The sequence below is a fragment of the Verruconis gallopava genome (assembly GCF_000836295.1).
Source record: "Verruconis gallopava strain CBS 43764 unplaced genomic scaffold supercont1.11, whole genome shotgun sequence".
Taxonomy (NCBI): domain Eukaryota; kingdom Fungi; phylum Ascomycota; class Dothideomycetes; order Venturiales; family Sympoventuriaceae; genus Verruconis; species Verruconis gallopava.
The window spans coordinates 14,882-37,365 of NW_015622147.1; the positions used below are offsets into that span (position 1 = coordinate 14,882).

At 41.0% G+C, this 22,484-nt stretch overlaps 6 protein-coding genes across 10 annotated transcripts; 3 read left to right on the top strand and 3 right to left on the bottom strand.

Moving 5' to 3' along the window:
• Positions 1 to 8,258: 8,258 nt before the first annotated feature.
• On the bottom strand, positions 8,259 to 11,619 carry PV09_03949. 2 transcript variants are annotated; one of them, XM_016357219.1, is made up of 6 exons: positions 11,393 to 11,619; positions 10,684 to 11,340; positions 10,492 to 10,628; positions 10,047 to 10,348; positions 9,844 to 9,988; positions 8,259 to 9,793 (listed from the first exon to the last, which is right to left on the bottom strand). In XM_016357219.1, the coding sequence occupies exons 2-6, from the start codon at positions 10,869 to 10,871 to the stop codon at positions 8,619 to 8,621; spliced, it is 1,947 nt and encodes a 648-aa protein (XP_016214623.1). In that variant the 5' UTR covers positions 10,872 to 11,340; positions 11,393 to 11,619; the 3' UTR covers positions 8,259 to 8,618. The 2 variants fall into 2 exon arrangements, with proteins under 2 accessions (XP_016214623.1, XP_016214624.1); XM_016357220.1 differs by having other exon boundaries at positions 10,047 to 10,628.
• Positions 11,620 to 11,693: 74 nt separating this feature from the next.
• On the top strand, positions 11,694 to 13,776 carry PV09_03950 (uncharacterized protein). Its single transcript, XM_016357221.1, has 2 exons — positions 11,694 to 11,802; positions 11,848 to 13,776. Exon 2 carries the CDS (start codon positions 12,169 to 12,171, stop codon positions 13,702 to 13,704), a length of 1,536 nt encoding a protein of 511 aa, XP_016214625.1. The 5' UTR covers positions 11,694 to 11,802; positions 11,848 to 12,168; the 3' UTR covers positions 13,705 to 13,776.
• Positions 13,777 to 14,737: 961 nt separating this feature from the next.
• Positions 14,738 to 15,567, top strand: PV09_03951 (uncharacterized protein; the record flags this gene model as incomplete). Its single annotated transcript, XM_016357222.1, has 2 exons — positions 14,738 to 14,870; positions 14,951 to 15,567. 2 exons carry the CDS (start codon positions 14,738 to 14,740, stop codon positions 15,565 to 15,567), a joined length of 750 nt encoding a protein of 249 aa, XP_016214626.1.
• On the bottom strand, positions 14,959 to 18,295 carry PV09_03952. 2 transcript variants are annotated; one of them, XM_016357223.1, is made up of 4 exons: positions 17,862 to 18,295; positions 17,772 to 17,804; positions 16,734 to 17,605; positions 14,959 to 16,687 (listed from the first exon to the last, which is right to left on the bottom strand). In XM_016357223.1, the coding sequence occupies exons 1-4, from the start codon at positions 18,067 to 18,069 to the stop codon at positions 15,770 to 15,772; spliced, it is 2,031 nt and encodes a 676-aa protein (XP_016214627.1). In that variant the 5' UTR covers positions 18,070 to 18,295; the 3' UTR covers positions 14,959 to 15,769. The 2 variants fall into 2 exon arrangements, with proteins under 2 accessions (XP_016214627.1, XP_016214628.1); XM_016357224.1 differs by lacking the exons at positions 17,772 to 17,804; positions 17,862 to 18,295 and having other exon boundaries at positions 16,734 to 17,640.
• On the top strand, positions 17,750 to 20,706 carry PV09_03953. 3 transcript variants are annotated; one of them, XM_016357225.1, is made up of 6 exons: positions 17,750 to 18,562; positions 18,618 to 18,704; positions 18,881 to 18,989; positions 19,184 to 19,278; positions 19,335 to 19,743; positions 19,794 to 20,706. In XM_016357225.1, the coding sequence occupies exons 1-6, from the start codon at positions 18,388 to 18,390 to the stop codon at positions 20,470 to 20,472; spliced, it is 1,554 nt and encodes a 517-aa protein (XP_016214629.1). In that variant the 5' UTR covers positions 17,750 to 18,387; the 3' UTR covers positions 20,473 to 20,706. The 3 variants fall into 3 exon arrangements, with proteins under 3 accessions (XP_016214629.1, XP_016214631.1, XP_016214630.1); XM_016357227.1 differs by having other exon boundaries at positions 18,618 to 18,989; XM_016357226.1 differs by having other exon boundaries at positions 17,750 to 18,989.
• On the bottom strand, positions 20,547 to 21,801 carry PV09_03954 (uncharacterized protein). The gene has a single exon (XM_016357228.1). The coding sequence runs from the start codon at positions 21,603 to 21,605 to the stop codon at positions 20,712 to 20,714; it is 894 nt and encodes a 297-aa protein (XP_016214632.1). The 5' UTR covers positions 21,606 to 21,801; the 3' UTR covers positions 20,547 to 20,711.
• Positions 21,802 to 22,484: the final 683 nt, after the last annotated feature.

Sequence of the window (22,484 nt, forward strand, 5' to 3'; positions counted from 1 at the left end):
ACATGTGTTATGGCGTACTTGTCAGTACGGCCAGGGTAACATGGGTCATTGCCAAGCAATGCCAAGTAGTAGTCTCAGTCTTGGCATATGAGACTTTCTGCACCAGTCTCAGCCTTAGTAGATAAGACTATATATATAAGTCTTATCAGGAGTAATTAAGACTTGGTCATAAGAGATTAAGAATAGGTCTATATAAGGAGAGCTATACTTAAGCCTACACTTACTATAATTTAACTGTCTAGTTTATCTAGTAGTTAATTTAAATATATTCTTATACTCCTGAAGCTCAGACTACTCTAAGCTATAAATATAATAATCTTATTATATTCCTTTTATAATAAGCTCTTATTATATATTATTCCTTTACTTTAGGAAGCTAAACCCTTCTAAAGTAGCTTATATTAATAAAGCTAGTCAGTATTAGGAAAGTATTTCTAATAAAAGTTAAATTACTATATTATTAAATAAGGTAAGAAATAATATCTTATATCTACTATCTCTAAAAAAAGTAGTAGAAATTAATAACAGTCTAGTCTACTAAAGAAGAAGGTTAAGGTTACTTCAACTACTGGCACTACTAAGCCATTAATATATAGAATAGTAATACTTTCACCACCTCCACTATTACTAAGGGATCTGGAAGTCTTACCAGACACTCAACTATTAGACAACTCTGATTTATCTAACTTAAATTCTAATTCTAGAAGTAAGAATCTCTTTAATAATAATATAGTATAACTAAAAGTTAATCTACTTAAACCCTTTAAAGGGGAGTAATCTAAATATAAAGCTTTTAAATCCTAGCTTAAGGTTTATATTTATTAGAACTAGGATAAACTTAATTCTGAGGAAAAGAAAGTTATATATACTATTTCCTATTTAAGGGGAAGTGCATATACTTAAATCCAGAGACAGATTAATTAATATATCTTAAAGAAAGAAGATATTCTATATAATATTAAGAGGATCTTCTAGAGTTACTTAATATTTATAGGAGAAATAGATTAGTACTTCCAGTAAGTTAATAAGGCCTATCTAGCTAAGAAGAAATTATTAGAACTATAATAGAAGTTAGATATAAATTCCTATATAGTCAAATTTGAGAAATAGGCAGTAATTCTAAAATAGAATAATAATATACTCTATACTAAATTTTTTACAGGACTTAAACCAGAAGTTAAAGCTTAATTATAATTTAGGAAAAAAGAAATATCTACTTTTATTAAACTTATTGAATTAGTGATTAGGATCAATTCTATCCTATTTAAAAATAAGCTTAATAAATAGGGAAAGATACCCAGATATTAACCTAATTATAGGAGACCACGACGCTCTACTAATTACTATAGACTATAGCCTATAGAGATAGATAAATTCCAGAAAGGTAAACAAGCCCTAAAAAAGCTTAAAAATTTTAAGAAAAATATAGGAAATTATTTTAAGTATAGTTAACCAGGATATTTTACTCAAAGCTATCTAAAGCCTAAAAAATAATCTATTAAGATTCTAGGAACTGGTATATAGATATGAAAGATCGCGATACTTAAAAGAAACTCTTATAATATTTACTAATAGGGATTAAATTAAAATATAGGATTATAGGATAAGACTATAATCTAAGGAATCTTAGAATGGCATCCAGAGGTCCAGGTGAATATAGCTTATAAATTCTATTAGGCACTACTAATTAGCCACTGCAAGGTCCAGAATTGCGGATTTTAGGAGTATAGTAAAAATAAGGATTTAGGAGAACTATTATAGGAATATCCTTATAGACCACCTAAGGTTTCCTTTATATAAGTATGGCGAATACTCCAGATTAAAAGTATTAAGGGTAATAATTACCATATATACTATAAGCATCTTCCAGTTAATCTCTATATAGCTTAGGGTTATTAATACCTAAGGCACTATATACTATTAATATAATAGGGAATTATTAATAAAAACCATTTATTAATTAATACTAGACCATCACTGCAGGGAATCCAAAGTATAATTAGAAATCTTGACCTTAAGAAGAATAAGATAATGGAAAATATCTATAAATATATTATAAAACTTATCTATATAATAGATGATTTAATAAGAAGGGCTATTATATAGATTTTATTTAAGAACTTATATTAAATTGGATTTCAGATAAACGCAGATCCAGACTCTAAAGATCTATAGAGGTTATATTAACTAAACCTGCAAATAATAAAAGTAATATCTAACCTGGATGGAAGTTCTAAGGAATAGGAGTTAGGTAAAGAAATACTTAATAATAGTAAGAGTAAGTACCCTTACTTCTCAGGAAATAAGGAGATTAACTATTAGGGGGTGTAATAGTTGACTCTTGGAAGGAACCTTAAAGCCTTAGTAAGTTAAGGGAGAGTAAACTAATAGTAGAAGTTAAGATTATAGATAATTCTACTATAATTATGATTAACTTAGGAGTTATAGCAGACTTCTTAAGCAGTTAATATATTAGGGAGTAGGGACTACCTTTATATAAGAAAAGGGACCTATATCTATTTATTACTACTAATAGAACTCTAATTACTTTAGACTAAGGTATAGTTAAATATAAGATAACTATTAATATAATAATATTAGGTAAAAGGGTTAAGAGGATATTTAATATTACTAATATTAGAAATTTAGATATTATCTTTAGATTATTATAGTTCTAGGATAAAAGACCACATATTAACTAATTAACCTTAACTATATCTCTAATTAAGGATTAATATCCTGCTTAGGCCAGAAAGCATACTAAAGAGTAGATAAGAAAGCTTATACAGCAGAGTATATAAGATATAGAGGTAGTAGCTATTTATTAGCTTTAAGGGGAGTAGAAGATAGTATTCCAAATTCCTTCAGAGTATAGAGAATTTATAGAACTTTTTAAGAAAGAGGCTCTAGAAGAAGCCTTACCACCGCACCAGCTATTCGACCATAAAATAGTACTAAAAGAGGAATCTTAATTAAAAAGGTTTAGTATCTATCTATTTAGGGTAGACTAAAGAGAGGCACTAGATAAGTACTTAGATAAAAACCTAAAATAAGGTTTTATTAAAGAGTCTAAGTCTCCTATAAGATATCTGGTATTTTATATACCTAAACCTGATGGCAGATTATAACTTTATATAGATTATAAATACCTAAATAGTATTATAATAAAGAATAGTATAACACTACTATTAATCTAGGAGTTATAAGATTAACTTTAGGGAGCTTAATAATTTATAAAATTTAATATACCAGAAGTATTCCATTAAATTCAGATTAAATAGAGTAATAAATATAAAATAGTATTTAGTACTTATTAAGGGTACTATTAGTATAGGGTAATACTATTTAGATTTATAAATACTCTAGCTATTATATAAGTATATATAAACCATATATTATGGGAATACTTAGATAAGTATATTAAGGTCTATATAGATAATATATTAGTATACTCCTAGATGCTTAAAGAACATATTAAATATATCTGAAAGGTCTTAAAAGCGCTAAAAAAACATAATTTACAGCTTAAACCATCTAAATATAAATTCTATAAATAGAGAATCAAGTTTATTAGACTAATTATATCAGAAAAGGGACTGGAAGTAAATCCGGAAAAGGTTAAGAGGATTAAAGAATAGCCTAAACCATAAATAGTTAAGTAAGTTTAAGTATTTTTAGGATTTATAAACTATTATTAATAGTTTATCCCTAGATATTTAAGGATTGTAGTACCACTTACTGAACTTATTAAGAAACAGGAAAACACTAGTATTACTTCCTAGAAGTTTCAGTAGACTAAAGACACTTAAAAAGCCTTTAATAAGTTTAAGAAATTAGTTATAACTATACCAATACTATAATTATTTGATAAGAAAAAGCTAATAAAAATTAAAATAGATGCTTCCAAATATACCCTTAGAGTAGTCCTAAGTTAATAGGGTAAAGATAGGCTATAATAACTAATAGTCTATCACTCTAGAAAGTTTACTAATATGGAGACCAGATACTCTATATTAGATCAGGAGTTACTAGTAATTATTAATATATTTAAATATTAATAACACTACTTAGAAGGTACTAAAGATATATTCTTAATCTTATTAGACTACTAGAATCTCTGGAACTTCACCACTACTAAAGTGCTAAATAGATAATAGTTAAAATAATTATATAAATTATCATTATTTAACTTTAAGATCAAATATTGGAGTAGAAAATTTAATACTAATACAGATATATTAAGTAAAAGAACCAACTATAACAAAGGAATAGAGGTTAAATATACTCTCCTATAGTAAAAAGGAGACTCTATAATATATTAAATGGCATCTTTAATCAAAATTAATATACCTGAGATTTAGAGGATTCAAACTGAATAATCAAAAAGGGATTTTATTAAATAATATATAGACTATAATAATAAACTATAGGTCTATATATATAAAGGGAAAATTATACTACCTCCAAACCTTAAAAAGGAATAAATACTTAAGTATTATAAGCTACCTTTACAAAGTCATACTAAAGTAGAAGAAGTCTTAGAAAGATTATAACGAAACTACTACTTTCCCAGGATACAATAAAAAGTTTTTATTTAGGTTAGGGGTTGCTATTTGTGCAAGAAAGCCAAGTATAAATAATATAGACCTTATAGACTACTTTAACTAAATAAAGTACTAGAAAAGTCTTAATAGGAAATATTAATAGACTTTATTAGACCTTTACCACCTTCTAAGGATAAAAATAATATAGAATATGAAAATATTATAATTACTGTCAACCACCTAATAAAATATGTGATATTTATCTTAATCCCTTAATAATTTACAGCCTCTTATTTGGCGAAAGTCTTCCTGAAAGAAGTAGGGAAGTTTGGTATACCTGAAAAGATTATTTCTAATTAAAATAAGATATTTATATCTTATTTCTGGAAAGAATTATACTAAATATTATAAATAGTATAGGGAATATCAATAGTATATTATCTATAGAGCAATAGCTAAATAGAATAAGTAAACCAAATACTGGAATAATATTTATAAATATATATTAATAATAAATAAAATAATTAGATATAGCTTTTACTATAGGTAATACTAGTATATAATATAACTAAATAAAATACTATAGGGATATTACTATATTATATAAACTTTAGAAAGGAACTAAAATTAATAATTAATATATTAGTATACCTACCTATAGAAGTAACACTATTTATAGAGGACCTATAATTATTTTATACTTAACTACAATCTAATATTATATTCCTGAACTAAAGAATAATCTCCTAAGTAAATTAAAAAAGGTCTAAGAGACCAGACCTTAAAGAGGGGGATAAAGTTTATCTTTAGTGATGAAATATTTGTACTAAATACTAAAATAATAAACTTAACTTTCTAAAAATTAAACTATTCAAAATTAAGAGGATTATAAGACTAGTAAATTATAAGCTATAACTACCAAAAAATATAAAGATATATCCTATATTCTATATTTCTCTATTAGAAAAAGTGGATCTGGAGGTCCCACTCAACAAAGAAACCAACCTTAAGGACCTGGCTAAACCGGAATATGAAATAAAAAAGATCCTAAATTATAAAATCTAAGGATATTAGTACTTCTACCTTATTAAATAGAAAGGTTATCCTTTAGAAGAAAATATTTAAGAACCTTATAAGAACCTGAATTATCCGCTTAAACTACAGTATTTTTATAAGGAATATCTAGACTATATTCCACCACTAGGATGGAAGTTAAGTCTAAATTAGGATCCTTAGGAGATAGGTTATCCAATCTTTATTACTTTAGACTATAATTAAAAGATTTAGGATCCCAGGTACTCCAGATGGGAAGACTATTTAAAAGAATATTATTTTAAATAACTAAATCCTTTAATAATTCCCCTAACTTAATATTAGAAAAACTATTACTTTTTATATACTATATCTCTTCTTCCTTTTCTAATTTATTTAGGAGATATACTGCCTTTGCTTTCGCGCGATCCTCAGCCAGTTTCAGAATCTTTTGATTTTTCCTTAGACGCGCGGTAATCTTTTCCAACTCCAGTAAGTTAATATCTATTTATAACTTTGCCTCTTCTCTAATTCTATCTAGAGAGGCCTAGGATAAGTTAATATAAGGAATTCCTTTTAAAATATAGGAAGCGCATTTTACTAATTTTATTCTAAATATAAAGATATAATAGATACTATATTTAAAATAATTTTAATATATTATAATTACTATATCTCTATAAAGTTTAATCTTACTATATACTTACTTCACTTTATAGTGAAAGTATATTACTTATAAGACCCTACTAAAATCTTTAGAAGATAAAATAGAATAAGACATCTTTAAATCCTAAAGAAGGGCAAAACAGTACTTAAATGAACTGGCACTTAGGATAAACTTACTAAAGAGGGGAATAATATTACAGTATACTTATTAGTATAGCTAGGGTAATATAGGTTATTACTAAGCAATGCCAAGTAATAGTCTTAGTCTTAGCATATAAGACTTTCTATACCAGTCTCAGCCTTAGTAAATAAGACTATATATATAAGTCTTATCAGAAGTAATTAAGACTTGGTTATAAAGGATTAAGAACAGGTCTATATAAGGAGAGCTACGCTTAAGCCTATACTTACTATAATTCAACTATCTAGTTTATCTAGTAATTAGTTTAAATATATTCTCATACTCTTAAAGCTCAGACTACTCTAAGCCATAAATATAATAATCTTATTATATTCCTTCCATAACAAGCTCTTATTATACATTATTCCTTTGCTCTAGGAAGCTAAACCCTTCCGAAGTGGCTTATATTAGTGAAGCTAGTCGGTATCGGGAAAGTATTCCTAACAACATGAAGCTCGAACGGCCCAGGCTCATGCATATTTCTTCAGGCATTTATGATAGCCTTGAAGCCAGCCAGGTCGTTCTTATAACCGACTCGCTTTACCTCCTCTCGTGAGTAATATTTGGACTTGGATGAGTTGATTGCTACCGTTCATATTCATAGGTCAGCACCAGAGAGCTTTTGTTTGACCTCGTCGAAATATATCCCATGATCGTCATCAGCCAACACTGAAGCTTTGATGCGTCGGCAGCAGATCCGAAATCAGTCTGCGCATGAATATGGCAGCGATTTAGAACCATAAAAGTTTTACTTTGAGGGTCCTTGGGCGCTTCTCTGACACTGTGATTATGAAGCCACTTGCGAGGATTCTGCATAGTAATTGAAGAGTATGGTATGCAGTTGAAACAGCGTGGGCACTTGGCGAGTTCCTAAATTTGGCGAACCTTAGTGGAATTAAGTAACGTAGCTAAGATGGCGCTCCAATACAAGGGCAGCTTAATATTCTTCTATCTCATCTTTTAACATCGTCGAGGGAACTTGCAAATGGATATCAGCAGATATTAAAGGTGGCCAGATACTTCATGCTCGGTGTAGTAGTTCTCAAAGATTTACGACAGTGCTTTCTCAATAGCTTGCTCATCGGGTTGTTCACTTCAGAGATAATTCCCACCCGCTTCGCCGTCGCACAGGTTAACCCCAATTTTCGCAAACGTACCATATATTCCTCCGATTGAGGACCGTCAGGCACGAACAGCTCTTCCAGCACCTACCGGTAGTCTTCGAGGACAATTTGTTAATGGAAGTTGATGTCCACACACGGGATAGAGGTGCAAATGATCTCGGAAGACTTGGTCATGAAACAAAGGAAATGGAAAGCCTAGTCTTTGGAACCCATGGGCCCTAGAATATCGAAGAAAGAGGTTGCAGACTCTGATATCATGACAAAATCTTGATACATAAATTTCTGCATCAGGTTGAACTATTCATAAAATTATTAGCTTTCATATTTTGGATGGGGACATATCACCTGTTCGCATGGATAATTCGGCCACACACGGATAGACAGACTCGTTATGACATCCTTACAGTAAACTTCTCATCATGGTCAGGTAAAGGGCCTTGCAGGAACGGAGAGCTCCTGTCAAGCCGCTCAGCCTGCCAAGGTGTTCGGAGCCTTGCTCGACGAACTTGCCCAGAACCTCTGTAGCAATAAATGCGTCATAGCTATTCCCAAGAACAAAAATGTCGTTGCGGCCGCCAAAGAGATTGCACAACAGTTAATAGGTCGAGCTGTCGTCAATCTTAAATCTGAAGGCGCGCTTGAATTCATGAATTGTTGGCGCAGACTCAATAACTTGAGTGTCAAATTTTTATAAAAAAGTCGAGATGCATCAAAAAAAAAAAAAAAAATAGACAGTAAAGGTCTCAACGTCTGTGCTGGGAGATGTCCTGAAACATGTATCGCATCGCGAAGAAGTAAAAATGTCAACTCTAAGCTCACAGGACAAATTCTGGAGCATAGGATTCGAGGCAGCCTCGACAACATGCGGAAAGTTCTTGCCGTGAATCATCTCTAGAAGGCTTTTCATTGCGCCCAAAGCCTTTGGGTTTAAGGTTGGAGAGTGGAAGAAAAAAGCTGCGGCTGTGTCTGTCTGGTCTACCCGAAGATCATCAGAATTAAATCGAATATCCTACCCGTTGAAAATCATATCCAACCAGATGTCATTTCCGCGTTGATGCCCCTCGACGAGCTTTAAGCTCTCCTTCTACTAAGTTCTCCGAAAGCGTTCTCAATACCCTTCTTGATTTCTTTGAAACTGACAACAAACACACTTTGCTCATCTCTGCTACAAAGCTGAATCCTCTCCTCGCTTCCGGCGTCAAGCTTGTTCAAGCAATTGATGATATGTCCGAGGTCTGTAATTGGTCGGCCTTGTTCATCCACGGCGTGGAAGACGTAGTCTCTGAAGAGCTTGAGGTAATATCTCTCGCCCGTCTCACTCCACTGAGGATTGTGCTCGTACTCTGGACGCTCGTTGATCAATCCTAGTTTCGCCATTAGCCGAACAAGCCGGCCATTCTCGAGTTCAGCCATAAGCGTTTGAGTGAGTGTGTCGGTTTCGTGGAACTGCATATCCAGAGCCTGAGCCATTTCCCCTGAAATACCCTGTAAAAACACGTCGATATTTTTTTCAACACCGGTATCCGAGGATATTAGCCAAGTCACACATTCTCTGAGTTTCGGCGTGTATGTTCGCGTTAAATGCTCCATAGCCTTGCCGATGTTGAGTGCAGCATTGGCATTACCTGCTATACTGAGTATTAGACGACCCAGCTGAACGAAGTCGTCTTGTTTGAGTTGTTCCAATTGGAACTGAGAATCAAATTGCACTATATCGAGAATGCCGCACGCATTCAATCGTATGCGATTCTTCGAAGTGACAATTATTTTATTTGGAACAATCGTCCGTACCGCAAGTCGCAATGAATGGCATGCTTTAATTGCGGATGCCAACTGCACAATGTACGACCACAGGACGTTCTCTGGTACATGTGGAGATTGCTGACGGCTTCCGTATCTGCCACCTGAATGGCTCTGAAGATGCGTTTCGGCAAGTGATTTTGAATTCGGGTGGTAGTCGGTGACTACAATGAGCGAGCTGTCACCGAACTCACGTGTTGTGAACGCCTCGTGTATGTGGACGATAGAGCCATTATCAACTTGCTTCCATTGACGCGCTGCATGAATTGCCTTCTCGTTTGTAAGGCGAAAGCCTTCCAGGCGCCGCAATGCGTAGTATTTGCCATCTTTGCTTGACTGGGCTTTATATAGCCAAGTGACATAGCCGAATGTTGTGCTACTGCGTTGTCCGCTTGTATCGAGGGGAACAAGCGAATGAAAATGATCAATATTTGGAAGCGTAGAGCCTTGCGGTTTGCATTAGCGAATTGTAAGCTGAATGGGTCGGGATACGAACTCGGTAGAATTTGCAATGTGCTTTCGGCCTTTTTTTGCAGCTCCTCCCTGAGCTTATCAGGCATGAAAAAGTCGTGCGCGGTGCGTTGATAAGCTAGTAGATTTTCACGGTGAGGCCCTAATGGCGCATAGTTATGGTATTGGGCCTAGTGATGTTAGAAAAACTTCAGTCATCAAGATTGCCTGCGTTGAAACAGTACGCACCGGTTGGGCGAATGTGCTTGTGTTCTGATAGAACGCCGTCCCCGACAGCGAGGATGCATCTTGAGCATAAGGATTGAGTGCAGCGGCAACATGGTTATTTGTGATGCCTTGCACTCCAGTTCCCAAGGTAAATGGATCTGAATAGCCTAGCATACTAGCGGCAGCAGCAGCGGCAACGCTTGGATCGGCGGACGATATCAACTGGCCGGAATACTCCGTCTGCGGGACGAATTCGTGAAATGGCTGACCCGTAGACCAGCTCGATTGTGGTAGTCCACTTTGCACGTTTGCGGGTTGCGTAGCTAATACGAAACGTTAGATTCTTTCTACCCAGATTAGAAGGGAGTCTGATGCTGGTAACTCATTTTGCATCTGTGGGCTAGCAAGCTTCCATATGACGCTATTGCCTGGAGGGAGTAACTTGAACGTGAAAAGGGAAACAGACTTGCAGCATTTGTCTTTGGAGTGAATGGCGTCGCAGTTGCTGATTTTGGCGAGATAGTAGTATTTCGCGGGTCATGCTGCCCATTCGAAGCGAGCTCTTTTGGTTGGAAGGCAGGTGACTCAACATTGAGACGTTTACTATGAAAGTTAGAGTTTCTGATATTTGGAGAGATCAAGAGCGAAACGCACGCACCTGTTGTCATTATTCCGTGTGCTGTTTACATCATGATTGAAGGCGCAACCATCCTTCTCCCAGCGGCAATGACCATATATACCGATATTTCGACATAAGGTGTTCTTCGCGTTTTCTCTCCCCTTGGGGGGCCTTGGAGAGGCAAGCCCTCTCCGCGCGTCTCCGTTGTTCGGGCTTAATGTAGCCATGTCTGATGCTACCGAGGCCAGCTCTTCCACGACATCTGTGGTCTGCGTATCCGAGTGGTCATCTGGCAGCGAAGTCGAGGAAGGTAGTTGCAGATGTGCCACACTGTCTGTGCTTGCAAGGCTAGACTCGTAGTATCGACTGTTAGGATTGCATGCGATGCATAAACTACGTTCTTTGGTTTGAATCCGTGGTTCTCAGCACTGAAGAGAAGCAGAAAGCCTAAGCAGGCTCCGGAAAGATGGTAGAGGGAGCTCCTGAAACAGCAATTGAACGCGAAGCGCTTGTTTACCGATTGGAACGACGAAATATGGTGGAGGGGAAATACTATGCAGCATATAATAACCGTACTTTGGACCTGGAGTATAGACGCCGCAGCGGGACCGAAGTTTCTTTACGACCTTGTCGTTGGAGTCAGAGTACGAGTATAGGGGAATTTCAAGCCTGGCCGGATCTTGGTGCCCTATTTAGCTGTGACTACTTAGCTCGTATGTAGAGGTGATTGCATGTTAGCAGGGTATACCTCTTTGTCTCTTCTGTTTGCACCCAACTATTCAATTGCCCGTCTACAGAGCGCAAGAGCAGTCCATAGCTCTGGCGCCTTTTGTTTCGTCGGCACTAGCGCTGGAACAGTCACTGCCGCTTGCTCTGGACGCGTGTGCGGATGCTGTACTGGCGAAGGCGGTGGGCAGTGATCGATACGGGAGAAGTAGTAGAGCGCTCACAGCGCAGGCGAGCAAGCTGCACTGCGGGAGCGCGGCATACTGACTGTGTGGGGCATTCAGGCGCAGCAGGGCACCGAAAGAAAAGCTCTTCAGCCATCCAACGATCCATCGCTTACGACGACAGTTGCTGCTGTTGCTGTCATTGTTACCGCTCCTGCGTCCACTTCTGATACTACTGCTGCCATTGCCGCTACCTGCTTCTGCTTCGGTAGTTCAAACAAGCGCCAATATTGACCTGACCTGACTTGACCAGCGCCGGCCCTTCGCTCCTTCACAATCCTCAGCCTTATCACGCTGCACACTGCTACTCCGGCCCAAAAAGTCACCTTGCCGACTTCTTTACGCACACGTCGCTGCGGAATATGCGACACTTTTGACCTTCACAGCTGTCAAAGAAAATTTTACTGTCAGAGCTAGGACGGGGCTCTCATTATCTGTCTGCCATCGAGACTCCGTTCCACGCTGCCTCGTTTCTTCCGCGCTGTAACCTCGTCACAGCTCTTCATCTTGACCCCCAACCGTATTCTTCATGCCTCAACCGCGATAACACATCTTCCCTACATCAGCACACGTTATGGCAAGTTCCGACATCGACCTCAATTCGTTGACGGACGTGCAGCGAGCTTCCCTAGACCAAGTCATCGCCTTCACGAATCAGGAAGCGGCTTCAGCACTACAGTTGTTGCAGAGATGCGAGTGGAACGCTCAAATCGCGATATCACGCTTTTTTGATGGCGAACCTACTGTAGACCCTATAGCCGAAGCTATGACACAGCGTCCCGAAGACATAAGGAGGCAGGAGACGCTGATGAATGGCTTTTCGAATCCACAATCGGTCCGGCGAGATGTCATTTTAGAACCCGCGCCGAGAGTCGTTCTCCAGAATGATGCGCATATTTCATATCGTTCCAATACCCTCCTTGGCATAGTCGTCGTGCCCATTTCCATTGCATATGCGCTGTTCTCGCGTGCTGTTAGGCTTTTCGGGTACTTGTTTCCTTTCTTACCCAGGCTTTTTGGACGTCTTCGGGGGTCATCCCAAGGCACATCTCCAAGCCACACAGCGGGAGGCAGGATACCGTTGAAACCTAGAGATGCCGCATTACGCTTCATTCGAGAAGTTGAGGAAGAGTATGGCACAAACGAGCTACCATTCTTCGAGAATGGATATGCTCAAGCCCTTGATTCCGCGAAGAACGACCTCAAATTTCTTCTTGTTGTGCTCGTTTCTCCTGAGCACGATGATACCGCCAGCTTCATACGCGACACTCTTCTTGATCCGGCCGTTGTGACCTTTGTCAAAGACCCTGCAAACAACATCCTTCTATGGGCGGGCACGGTACAAGATGCGGAAGCTTATCAGGTGTCTACTGCTCTCTCTTGTACTAAATTTCCCTTTACGGCTGTGATTGTTCATACGCCCTCCGTCTCCTCCACAGCAATGTCCATTGTGCAAAGGATTGCCGGTCCTTTGCCGGCGCGGGAGTACATTTCCAAACTTCGCAGAACAATCGAACAATACAGTCCAAGTTTGACAACCGCGAGACGAGCAAGAGATGAGCAGAATGCTGCGAGGAGGATTAGAGAGCAGCAGAATGAGGCATATCAGCGTAGCCTTGCACAAGATAGGGAACGGGCGAGGAAAAAGCGTGAGGAGGAACAAAGGAAAAAGGATGAGGAGGACCGTATACGTCGTGAGGAAGAGTACAAGCAGAGTTACGCGAGGAATTTGGAGCAATGGCGCCAATGGCGCGCGTCCCAAATACCCCCAGAGCCTGACGCAGATGTGAAGGATGCAGTGCGTATAAGTATTCGCATGATTGATGGTAAGAGAGTGATCAGAAAATTTCCATCTGATGCTACACTTGAGGATCTTTACGCATTTGTTGAATGTCATGATACTCTACAGTCAGGCCCTATTATACAGAAGGTGCAGGAGCCCTGTGACTTTAGCCACGAGTATAAATTCAGGCTAGTCAGCCCCGTGCCACGTGAAGTATACGAGTTGGAGCCGGGAAGAACAATCAAAGACCGGATAGGCAGAAGTGGAAACCTGATAGTTGAGAGGACAGATCTCGATGATAGTGAAGAGGATGAAGCTGAGGAGTGATCTTTCGCAAAGTAATTTACCTTAAATTCTAGTTCAGACAGAACAAAGTACAAACTGCATCCATTTTTGAGACCTCATGCTTAGTTTGTGCACTCGAGATCCTTCCTGTTGTGCTGATCCTTGACCATTCTTCAAGAAACATGCACAGCAATTATCATTTACATGTTCTCGCGAGGATTTCTTAATCGAATAAGAATGAGACAAGAGCTTCTGCTAGTCTAACCTCCATTCATCCTTTAATGCTCACATACATAGTCATTTCTCATCCCGAAATTGGTGAGGGGGGGCGGTGAGGTTCTAGTGTTCTACAAAATATTCGACGTCAAATATGGGTCAGTTCTCGAAATATTCTGTTGCTATGCATTTTGCAATTCCTAATTGACGCATGACCAAAATTTGCACATTATTTGCTTGTTAACCAAAATTCGACCATTGGATATATACAGATATATATAATCTTCCACTTCATACTTGGTGCTCAACCTCTGTTCTCACTCAGTCTATATTAATCAAGACTTTTGATCTCTTTCAACAACTATGGAAGTTGTTACTTAAAGGCGTGGATCAGGCTCTGTTATTGCCAATGGTCTGCATAATTACACAACCAGGAGCCTGATGGAGAACATGCTCTGAATTTGAAACAGACTTAAAATCTCATTACGCATATGTACTTTCTAGTAGGACCAAGTTGCTTCTGTGGAGAATGTCGGTCCATCTTGTCATGGGAGATTTTTATCGTCCTCTTTATGTACCGCCGGTGAGGTTACCGATCGTTTGGGACCACAACATTAACCATGTGAGCTTTACGTGTGTTTTATCTTCGTCTCGGCACACGCAGGAGTTTGTTGCCTTGGTGTTGAAAGAGGCGCTACGCACTTCTGGCCGATGTTTCATCAGCCAATGAGATGTTATTATCTCCAGCCCGGACAGCTTTGCCTCATGAATGAAAGCATTATGTATATAAAGAAGAAATATTGTGAGAGCTCTTGGAATATAAACAAAGACACAAAGGACAGGGACGTACGATAGCAGCATGGTCGCACTAACACCAGAACAAATTTGCTTGTATCGCTTGCAGGGTTATATCATCCTGCGGGCAAACGTACATGACTTGGTCAAAGAGTCAGAATTGAAAATTTGGACTGATGAGGTTGCCAATTGGCCTCGTAATACGGGGAAATGGACGCCATATGACGAAATAAACACAAATGGAGACAGGCAGCAATTGCAGACGGAAAATTTGCAGATTACCATGCTCAAATTGCTAAATTACTCTACGGACAGGAACTAGCGAACATACTTCAACTACTCTCCGGGAGGGAGATGCAACTGTTCAAAGCCAAGATTAACTACAAATTGCCCAAGGGGAATGGTTTCCACGCTCATCTCGATGGACCAGCATATGACCACATTTGCAAGACAGAGCATGTGACTGCGAACTTCGCTGTCGACCCTGCGGATTTGGAAAACGGCTGCCTCGAGGTCGTTCCAGGTTCTCATAAAATGATGGTTGAGTTGGCTGATGGAGGTCCCATTTCTGACGACTGGATTGCCAAACATGATTGGGTTCCTGTACCACTAAACCCAGGAGACATTCTGTTCTTCGGCAGTCACTTAGCCCACAAAAGCGGCCCCGACAGAACCAAAAATCGAAGAGCTAGCCTTTACGCTACATTTTCAGGGAAGGCCGATGGTGAAAATCTTCGCGAGAAATATTACATCCATCGACGGATGGTTTTTCAACCAGATCATGAGCGTGAGGAAGGGAAAGGTTATGATGATGGTTGGAAAACATACGGCTTCGCAGCTCCGTTCTCGAAGCCGAAGGTTGATGAGCCGGCAAATGCGATTGTGACCCATTGATTTGTTGCTTTGGTGTTCGATTTCGAGGCGATTCCAGGTAAAAGTTAATGATCTTGATTAGCAGAAATGAATCTTCGACATCTGTTATTCACTTTACCGCCATTGTGTAGACCACTGCTTGTCAATGCCTTCCTATTCTTTCGAGCCCCGAAAATTGTGTGCGGCCTTCGCGAGAATATGTAGAAAATTAACAGAGCCGTGCTTAATGATTTGTGAAATCATATGAGAGAGGCCAAGCTGGTTCTACTCCACTATCCTGAGGGCCCAATAGATCAAAAGTCATCCAGTCGAAATCAGAATTGATGAATTGTTCAGAGTTTGGTGTAGATGCTGGAGGCTGGTGATGATTTGCTGGCTCAAGAGCCATACCGTCAGCAGCAGGCGCACGAGCCGCATCTTTAACACGCTGCAGTAAGCTGGCAAGACCCTCGGCAATCACAACAAGTATGTGATTACGATGTACGCCTTCCGCGATATTTTTGAGCACAAGCGTCATGTCTTCCACGAGATGTAAGAGCTCTGTGCTGTCAACACGAGCTGGCTTTGCGTATTGAGTTGCGACCTTAAGCAGGAAAACCACTGCAAATGCTATCATAGTATCAAAGTATAGTGGAAGTCCATTGAGATGAATCTGCATCTCCTTGTCCTCGATAAGCGTCCTAAGGATGGATTTAGCAGCAACGACGGCTGCTGAAGCAACTTCTTCTAATTCCGGATGGAGAGATGGTATATAAGGAGTAGCCATCCCGGTCTTAATGGGGACACCGCGAAACGCGTGTGAACAGAGGTACAATTTTGCAAAGTGAAAATGCATGCCTACACCTTTAGCGGGATAGTTGCCGACGTGGTCATTCGGGCGAAAGCGTTCGTTCCAGTCTGCACGCCAGGTATCGAGGGCAATTCCGAATCGTCGAATTTTTGGAATCTGTTCGGGCGTGATGGCAGCGTCCATGTCGAAGTCGAAGGTATCCAAGACCCTCGAGCCTGTTGACCATATCTCCACCTGCGAAATTAGACGAAAGTCATCTTCGCCAGCATGCGGGCATCGCATGAATGACTTGGCAGATCGAATCATCTCACAATCTCTTGACATCGGTGATCGACCATATGCAATTGAGAACTAAATCCATCAGAACCTTGGGGCATAGAGATTGACGAACACTTACATGGTGATCACAAACATAGACTAGGTAGTACAGGCGGGTTTGTAAGTACGCTAGCTTATCCCCACGAAGAGCCTTGTTCAGGCAGCGGTGTAATTGCATCTGTGTTGCTATCCGAACTGCAAGTCCTACGAGAGCCCAGGAGAGGTCTGCCAGCCAGAATGCCCCTATACAGAGCCCGCGGATATCGTTCAAGTTGGCGTCTTTTGCAACTACCTGTGCAGCGCAGAGTTCCTGGAATTTGTGGTAGCACTTGTGAAACAAATGGCCGAGTGTCTTCGAATGCAATGCACTCACTGTGCAGATAGCCGCCATGCATAATGGGGAATCACCCCTGACACGCCTTAACGAAATAGATTCACCCAATATGCGATACAAGTAATGGTCGAGTCTGTCTCGGTAGGTTGCGAATAGTGACTCAGCTTGTTCTAGAGTCACGACGCCTTGAGTTACGAAATCTGCATTGAGCGCTGGTATAGTTGGGGTTATATCCGTGCGAACTTCAGAGACGATAGACGCTGGAATAGCTGCCGGTCCAGTATCAATATCCATACGCACTTCCCATGTGCGAATTTGCGGACTGATGAGACTGCTACTTGCGGGTGGGGTGTTGGTAGAGTGTGAAGCTATACAGGCTGGTGCTGAGATGTCATTAGAAAATTCGACCTCTTGCTCTGATGACAGAGCGGCCTCGGGTAACTGAAGTTTGTCCCTGACGGTGTCCATGAATTGCTCCAAGACATGCAGCTTTCGGGTCACCGAGTGCTTCCATGAAGCATCATCCTCTAAGAGCATTTGCAAGCTTTTATTCACGGTGCAAGACAGACCTCGCTTCCGGCATCGTGCACAAGGCGCTTTGCCATCGATCATGTTGCCTATCGGCGTTTAGATTAGCTATTATGTATTGCCATGCTGCCAGTAAAAAATATGTCTGGACGATGCCACTTGGGTTGGTTTCCACGCGCTAAGTGTAACCGGGCCGGGGTCGGCAAACTTGACACCGAACTCCTACGAGATTCGTGGCAAACATCACATACGTACATTTTATTTTTTGTTTTCTGCAAGCAACACATGCTGTCCCAAATCTGTCAGTGTACTAGCCTATCTCGACTAATGATGGTGAGTAGATACCTGTAATCTTTCGAGTAATATCGGGGGGTCGCCTATCTCCGAAATGTTCTCTAATTTGCTCTGCGCTCTGGGGCAATTTGGGTGGCGGCAGCACAAGATCCGCCTCCTCCGACATCTTCGCCTCAGCAGCCTCAATCAAGGCTTCAATCGGAGTGCGGACGGCCGAAAAGCTAGAGTTCCGGCGTTCCTGCCGCACAGTGGAGGCCATGATGCTAGCATAGATTAAATACTGGTCGCCGCGCCAGACCAAGCACGGCTTGTCGCGCGAATTTGACCAGTGTGATAAGCTACGAGACCTCCACTCTCAAACACGTGTTTTTCTTATTGGACAGCTGAAACTTGGATCCCAACGGGACCCGAATATGAAGCCTGCCTTGAAAATATGGCCAAAATTGATGATTCGGGTCACTCTCAGAGTTTGAGGTGGCTTTGAGAAGATGAAAGAGCGAGGAGAATATCCCACAGAATGAGCGACACAATGGGAAACTTGCTTGGCTTAGCTTGAGAACAGACCAGGGTTGGATGCATGAAGACGTGGGAGAACAATGTCGCTCACCAGCACGCGGAAGTGCTGCCCTACGACAGCAGAATTTTCACCCATATCATGGAGACTGTGTCGCTCTCAAAGAGGGTGCGATTCCTCGCTCTCGCGTCTTCTGGCTTGTTTACAGATGGCTATTTGAACCTCTGCATCGGCTTGAGTACGACATTTGGCTCCCTGGTAGACGTCGCGGCAGCCGCGCTAACACTGTACAGTCGTGCCCATGGTGGGCTATGTCTACTTCAAAGACAATAAAAACGCAGTTCCAGTTCATGACAGCGATACTATAAAAGCCTCTCTGGGTAAGGTCTTCCACCACGCGCAGGGAGTTTGATGCACACATAAGGGAGTTGAGACCGGAGAATATGAATTTCCTTCTTTGTGATATAGCGCATTGGTAATTTCAAATCGATAAGTGGTTATACACATCAGTGAATTAGATTTCAATATTCCATGCTGACGTAATTACTGGTTGTAGGGATGGGCATGATTCTCGGCCAGCTTTCCTTTGGACTCCTTGGAGATACGCTTGGAAGACACCGTGTCTACGGAAGAGAGCTTATCGTCACCACGATTGGAACACTTATGTACGTTGAAAAATGCACGTTTTGTACCCTAAACAGAAATATGATCTACACACATTCCTCTCCCCCCACCCAGGGGAGGCGCTTCTTTTATTGGGGCTCTCGGGAATAATTTGAGACATTGCCACCATTGCTGTAACGGATACGTTCCAGAACGAGCCACAGCAAGAGCATAAGACTGATAGAATGAATAATAGGTGTATACTACTCCCATGGAGAGGATTGTCTCACAGTGGCGTAATCGCATGGCTGTCTTGCTGGCGTGTCTTCACTGGGTTTGGAATCGGTGGCGGTTAGTCGTGTGGCTTATGTGGCATTTAAAGTCTCATTTGCTAAGTGACGGCTTAGATTACCCGATGTCTTCCGCACTGGCAGCTGAAAAGGCGCCGATCGGCAGTCGAGCCGTCATGGTTTTGATCGTGTTCTCTTGCATTGGCTTGGGAGCCATTACATCAAGCATCGTATACCTCATTCTTCTTACAGCCTTTAAGAGCTCTATTGATCACGATATCAATAATCTTGAGTACGTCTGGCGCTTGCTCCTAGGACTAGGTATTGTTCCCTGCGCGATGACCGTTTACGCGCGATTGAAGATCAAAGAAACTTTGCCTTACAAGCAATATGTGCTGAAGCGTGATGAGCTATTGGGTAAAGACAAGAGGAGGCCCAAAGACCAGATGCAAGACTTCAAATCCTACTTCAGTAAAAGAAAGCATGCGAGAGTTTTATTCGCTGTATCCGCGGTATGGTTTCTCTTGTGAGTCACTGCGAATTTTATCGCGCGGCACGTATCGCTAACGATCAAAGTGATATCGCATTTTATGGCATCAACTTGAACCAGAGTGTCATTCTCGGGCGTATTGGCTATGGCAGAGGCCCTACGCCATACCAGACTTTACGCAATACAGCGGTTGGAAATATTATTGTCCAATCTGCTGGTTATCTGCCAGGATATTGGATAGGTATTTTTCTTCCAGATTGGATTGGGCGCATCCGTCTTCAGTTCTGGGGTTCTTTGCTTGTCGCTGCCGTTTATGCGATTTGGGCTGGAATCACCAACCATACCAACACGGCTGGTCTCACAGCCATCTTTGCCGTATCTCAACTTGTTCTCAACTCGAGCGTGAATGTAACGACCTTTCTGCTTCCAGTTGAAGTTTTCCCAACTCGTGTTCGTGGAACTGCTCATGGTATCGCGGCGGCGAGCGGAAAGGTTGGAGCAATCATCACTGCGATGTGCTTTGGCACGGTTAATGAAAAGATAGGAATTCAAGGCAATCTAGGTTTGTTTGCGGGAATTATGGTCTTGGCTGCCCTCTGCACGCTTTTGATTCCGGAAACCAAGGGCAAAACTATTGAAGAGATTGAGCATGGTGTTCTCTATGGACATAGTATTCAAGATCGGACAGTAACTTATGCTTCTTCTGTAGATGACAGAATCTCTTACGTGGAACATGTGGACGCCAATTATGGAGAACAAGCCTAACTATTGTCGGAACTCGATTTCAGTCTCAGAAAGCATCTCACCGCAGAGAAATAGCACGGACAGATGGGATCAAATTGTGTGACTCATGACCAACTCCATAATTTGGCTTCTGGCGCATGGTTTTCATGTTCTTGGCTATCTCCATACCCGAAATATAAGACTAGGCGCAGTAAGGTTTATTAATTCCAACATTTTTGTAAAGCTTGAGTGTAGCAATAAATATGAAATCATGCAGGATCTCAATATCCGTGGCCTTCTCTGGTACGTAGCCATTCTCTTTCGAAACACTCCCAGCCACCATCTGGACTCTCGCACATCTTCAGGTCACGCACAACCATCTCGTATGAACCATCCTCGGGTAAAGCCCCGTTGCAGACGTTGCCTCCAATCGCAACATTCAGTATTACCTGAAAGTCTTCCAGTCTCCTCATCCCCCCAGGACGTGTCGCTTTCATGACTGGACGTCCGTCAATGTACCATAGCATTCTGCCACCTTCGCCGCTTTCTGGCTGATCCCAGGCAAACCCGTATATATGAGGCTTGGTGATACTAGAGACCTCAACCTCACGAACACGATGTTTGCTCATATCCTCACCAGCGAAATGCCCCCAATGTAAACAGCAGTGGTTCAGCGTGTTCCTGTTCCATGACTCCATAATGTCAATCTCGCCATCCTCCGGCCACTTGAAGGGCTCAGACGGTAGCAACCAGAATGCAGGCCAAATTCCTTTGGCACTGGGAGAGCTAATGGTAGCTTCCAGGTAGCCACGTCTTTTCGCTAGTGTTTGGTGCGTTCGAAGTCGAGCTGAGGTGTACTTGTCGCGAACCTTAGCTGAAGCAACGACTGCCCTCAGCACTAGGCACTTCTCTTGAGTGTGAAATGAATTCTCTTCGCTATCGGTGTAGTTTTCCAGCTCATTGTTTCCCCAGCCCCAGTCGCCACATTCATGCTTGAAATTGGCGCTTACAGCCGTGGATTGTGAAAAGTCAGCGCTCCAATATATGGATACGGACGTAGCCGAAGATTTACCACTTGAGGGAACGGCTGGAGTCTTGATAGCGTTCTGCAACTGAGGTGGGATATGCTCTTGGAATTTATCTGTGAGCTTATCTATGTACCTTGAAAATGGCATTTGTGTCAAAGAAGGGGAGTGTCTCAAACTTTTGCAGCAAAATGGTCCAACGTTCACGTTGAAGTCAATTGACTGTTTGACGTTGAGATTTTGTGGATCAAGATGCCAGCCAGGTTCTCCGGTTGCGGAGAATCAGAGCTTGTAATATCGATGTTACAAGGATTATCGCGTCCAAGGCCATGTCCGCACCTTGAGAAGAGGAAGGGAACATGAATGGACCCCGCTTTGGTCAGGAAAGGAGGCCAAAGCAACACAAACTCATCATGGAGAGATATGTGTAGACATCCTTGCCTCACAACAGTCATTAACGTTTTAAAATCGTCGTGAGGCATGAAAACATATGGCTTTCATTACGACTCTGAAACTCACGTTGAAGTCCAAAAGTTTAACCTCAGGAGCAAAATTTAATGTCCAGAAAGTACCAGTGGGATCCTGAAGGCATCTGCTCGTGCAGCCATGTTCAGCACCTTAAGCACTGAGCCATTCGACAGTATGGTCAACCTTCGGATGCGTGAAAGGGCCAGCGGTCCCCACGGTACCAAGTAGTGACCCGTCCTGTCTGAAAGCATTTCTTCCAATCTGCGGACCATAAAGCTTTCTAAGTATTCCGCATGATCGATTGCAATTCTCGCGCGTTCGATATCGTTTCGATCTTTGCTGTTCAGTATCTTGATTGGACGAAGAATCTCAATTACGAGGTTCTGGATGATGAAGGGCTTCGCAACCTGTCTTCGACGAGCGTGTACCGCGCAAATTGGGCCATAGAGCAAAAGATTATTTATCACAGCCCCAAGTCTCCACGTCACTGCATATGATGCCGCATCTGGATCCATGCTTGAAGTGCTCATATCTTGAGGGAGAAGATCGCGACCGTCGCTC

Excerpts from the sequence above, each read along its gene's own strand:
- PV09_03949 (XM_016357219.1), bottom strand. The coding sequence starts at position 10,871 with ATGGCTACATTAAGCCCGAACAACGGAGACGCGCGGAGAGGGCTTGCC. Across the intron at positions 10,629-10,683 it reads ACACGGAATAATGACAACAG|TAAACGTCTCAATGTTGAGT; the intron begins GTGCGTGCGTTT and ends TAACTTTCATAG. Across the intron at positions 9,989-10,046 it reads CAAGCACATTCGCCCAACCG|GCCCAATACCATAACTATGC; the intron begins GTGCGTACTGTT and ends TAACATCACTAG.
- PV09_03950 (XM_016357221.1), top strand. The coding sequence starts at position 12,169 with ATGGCAAGTTCCGACATCGACCTCAATTCGTTGACGGACGTGCAGCGA.
- PV09_03952 (XM_016357223.1), bottom strand. The coding sequence starts at position 18,069 with ATGGCCTCCACTGTGCGGCAGGAACGCCGGAACTCTAGCTTTTCGGCC. Across the intron at positions 17,805-17,861 it reads TATTACTCGAAAGATTACAG|CATGTGTTGCTTGCAGAAAA; the intron begins GTATCTACTCAC and ends GATTTGGGACAG. Across the intron at positions 17,606-17,771 it reads CAGAAAACAAAAAATAAAAT|GCAACATGATCGATGGCAAA; the intron begins GTACGTATGTGA and ends AAACGCCGATAG.
- PV09_03953 (XM_016357225.1), top strand. The coding sequence starts at position 18,388 with ATGAAGACGTGGGAGAACAATGTCGCTCACCAGCACGCGGAAGTGCTG. Across the intron at positions 18,563-18,617 it reads GAACCTCTGCATCGGCTTGA|TCGTGCCCATGGTGGGCTAT; the intron begins GTACGACATTTG and ends AACACTGTACAG. Across the intron at positions 18,705-18,880 it reads TACTATAAAAGCCTCTCTGG|GGATGGGCATGATTCTCGGC; the intron begins GTAAGGTCTTCC and ends TACTGGTTGTAG.
- PV09_03954 (XM_016357228.1), bottom strand. The coding sequence starts at position 21,605 with ATGCCATTTTCAAGGTACATAGATAAGCTCACAGATAAATTCCAAGAG.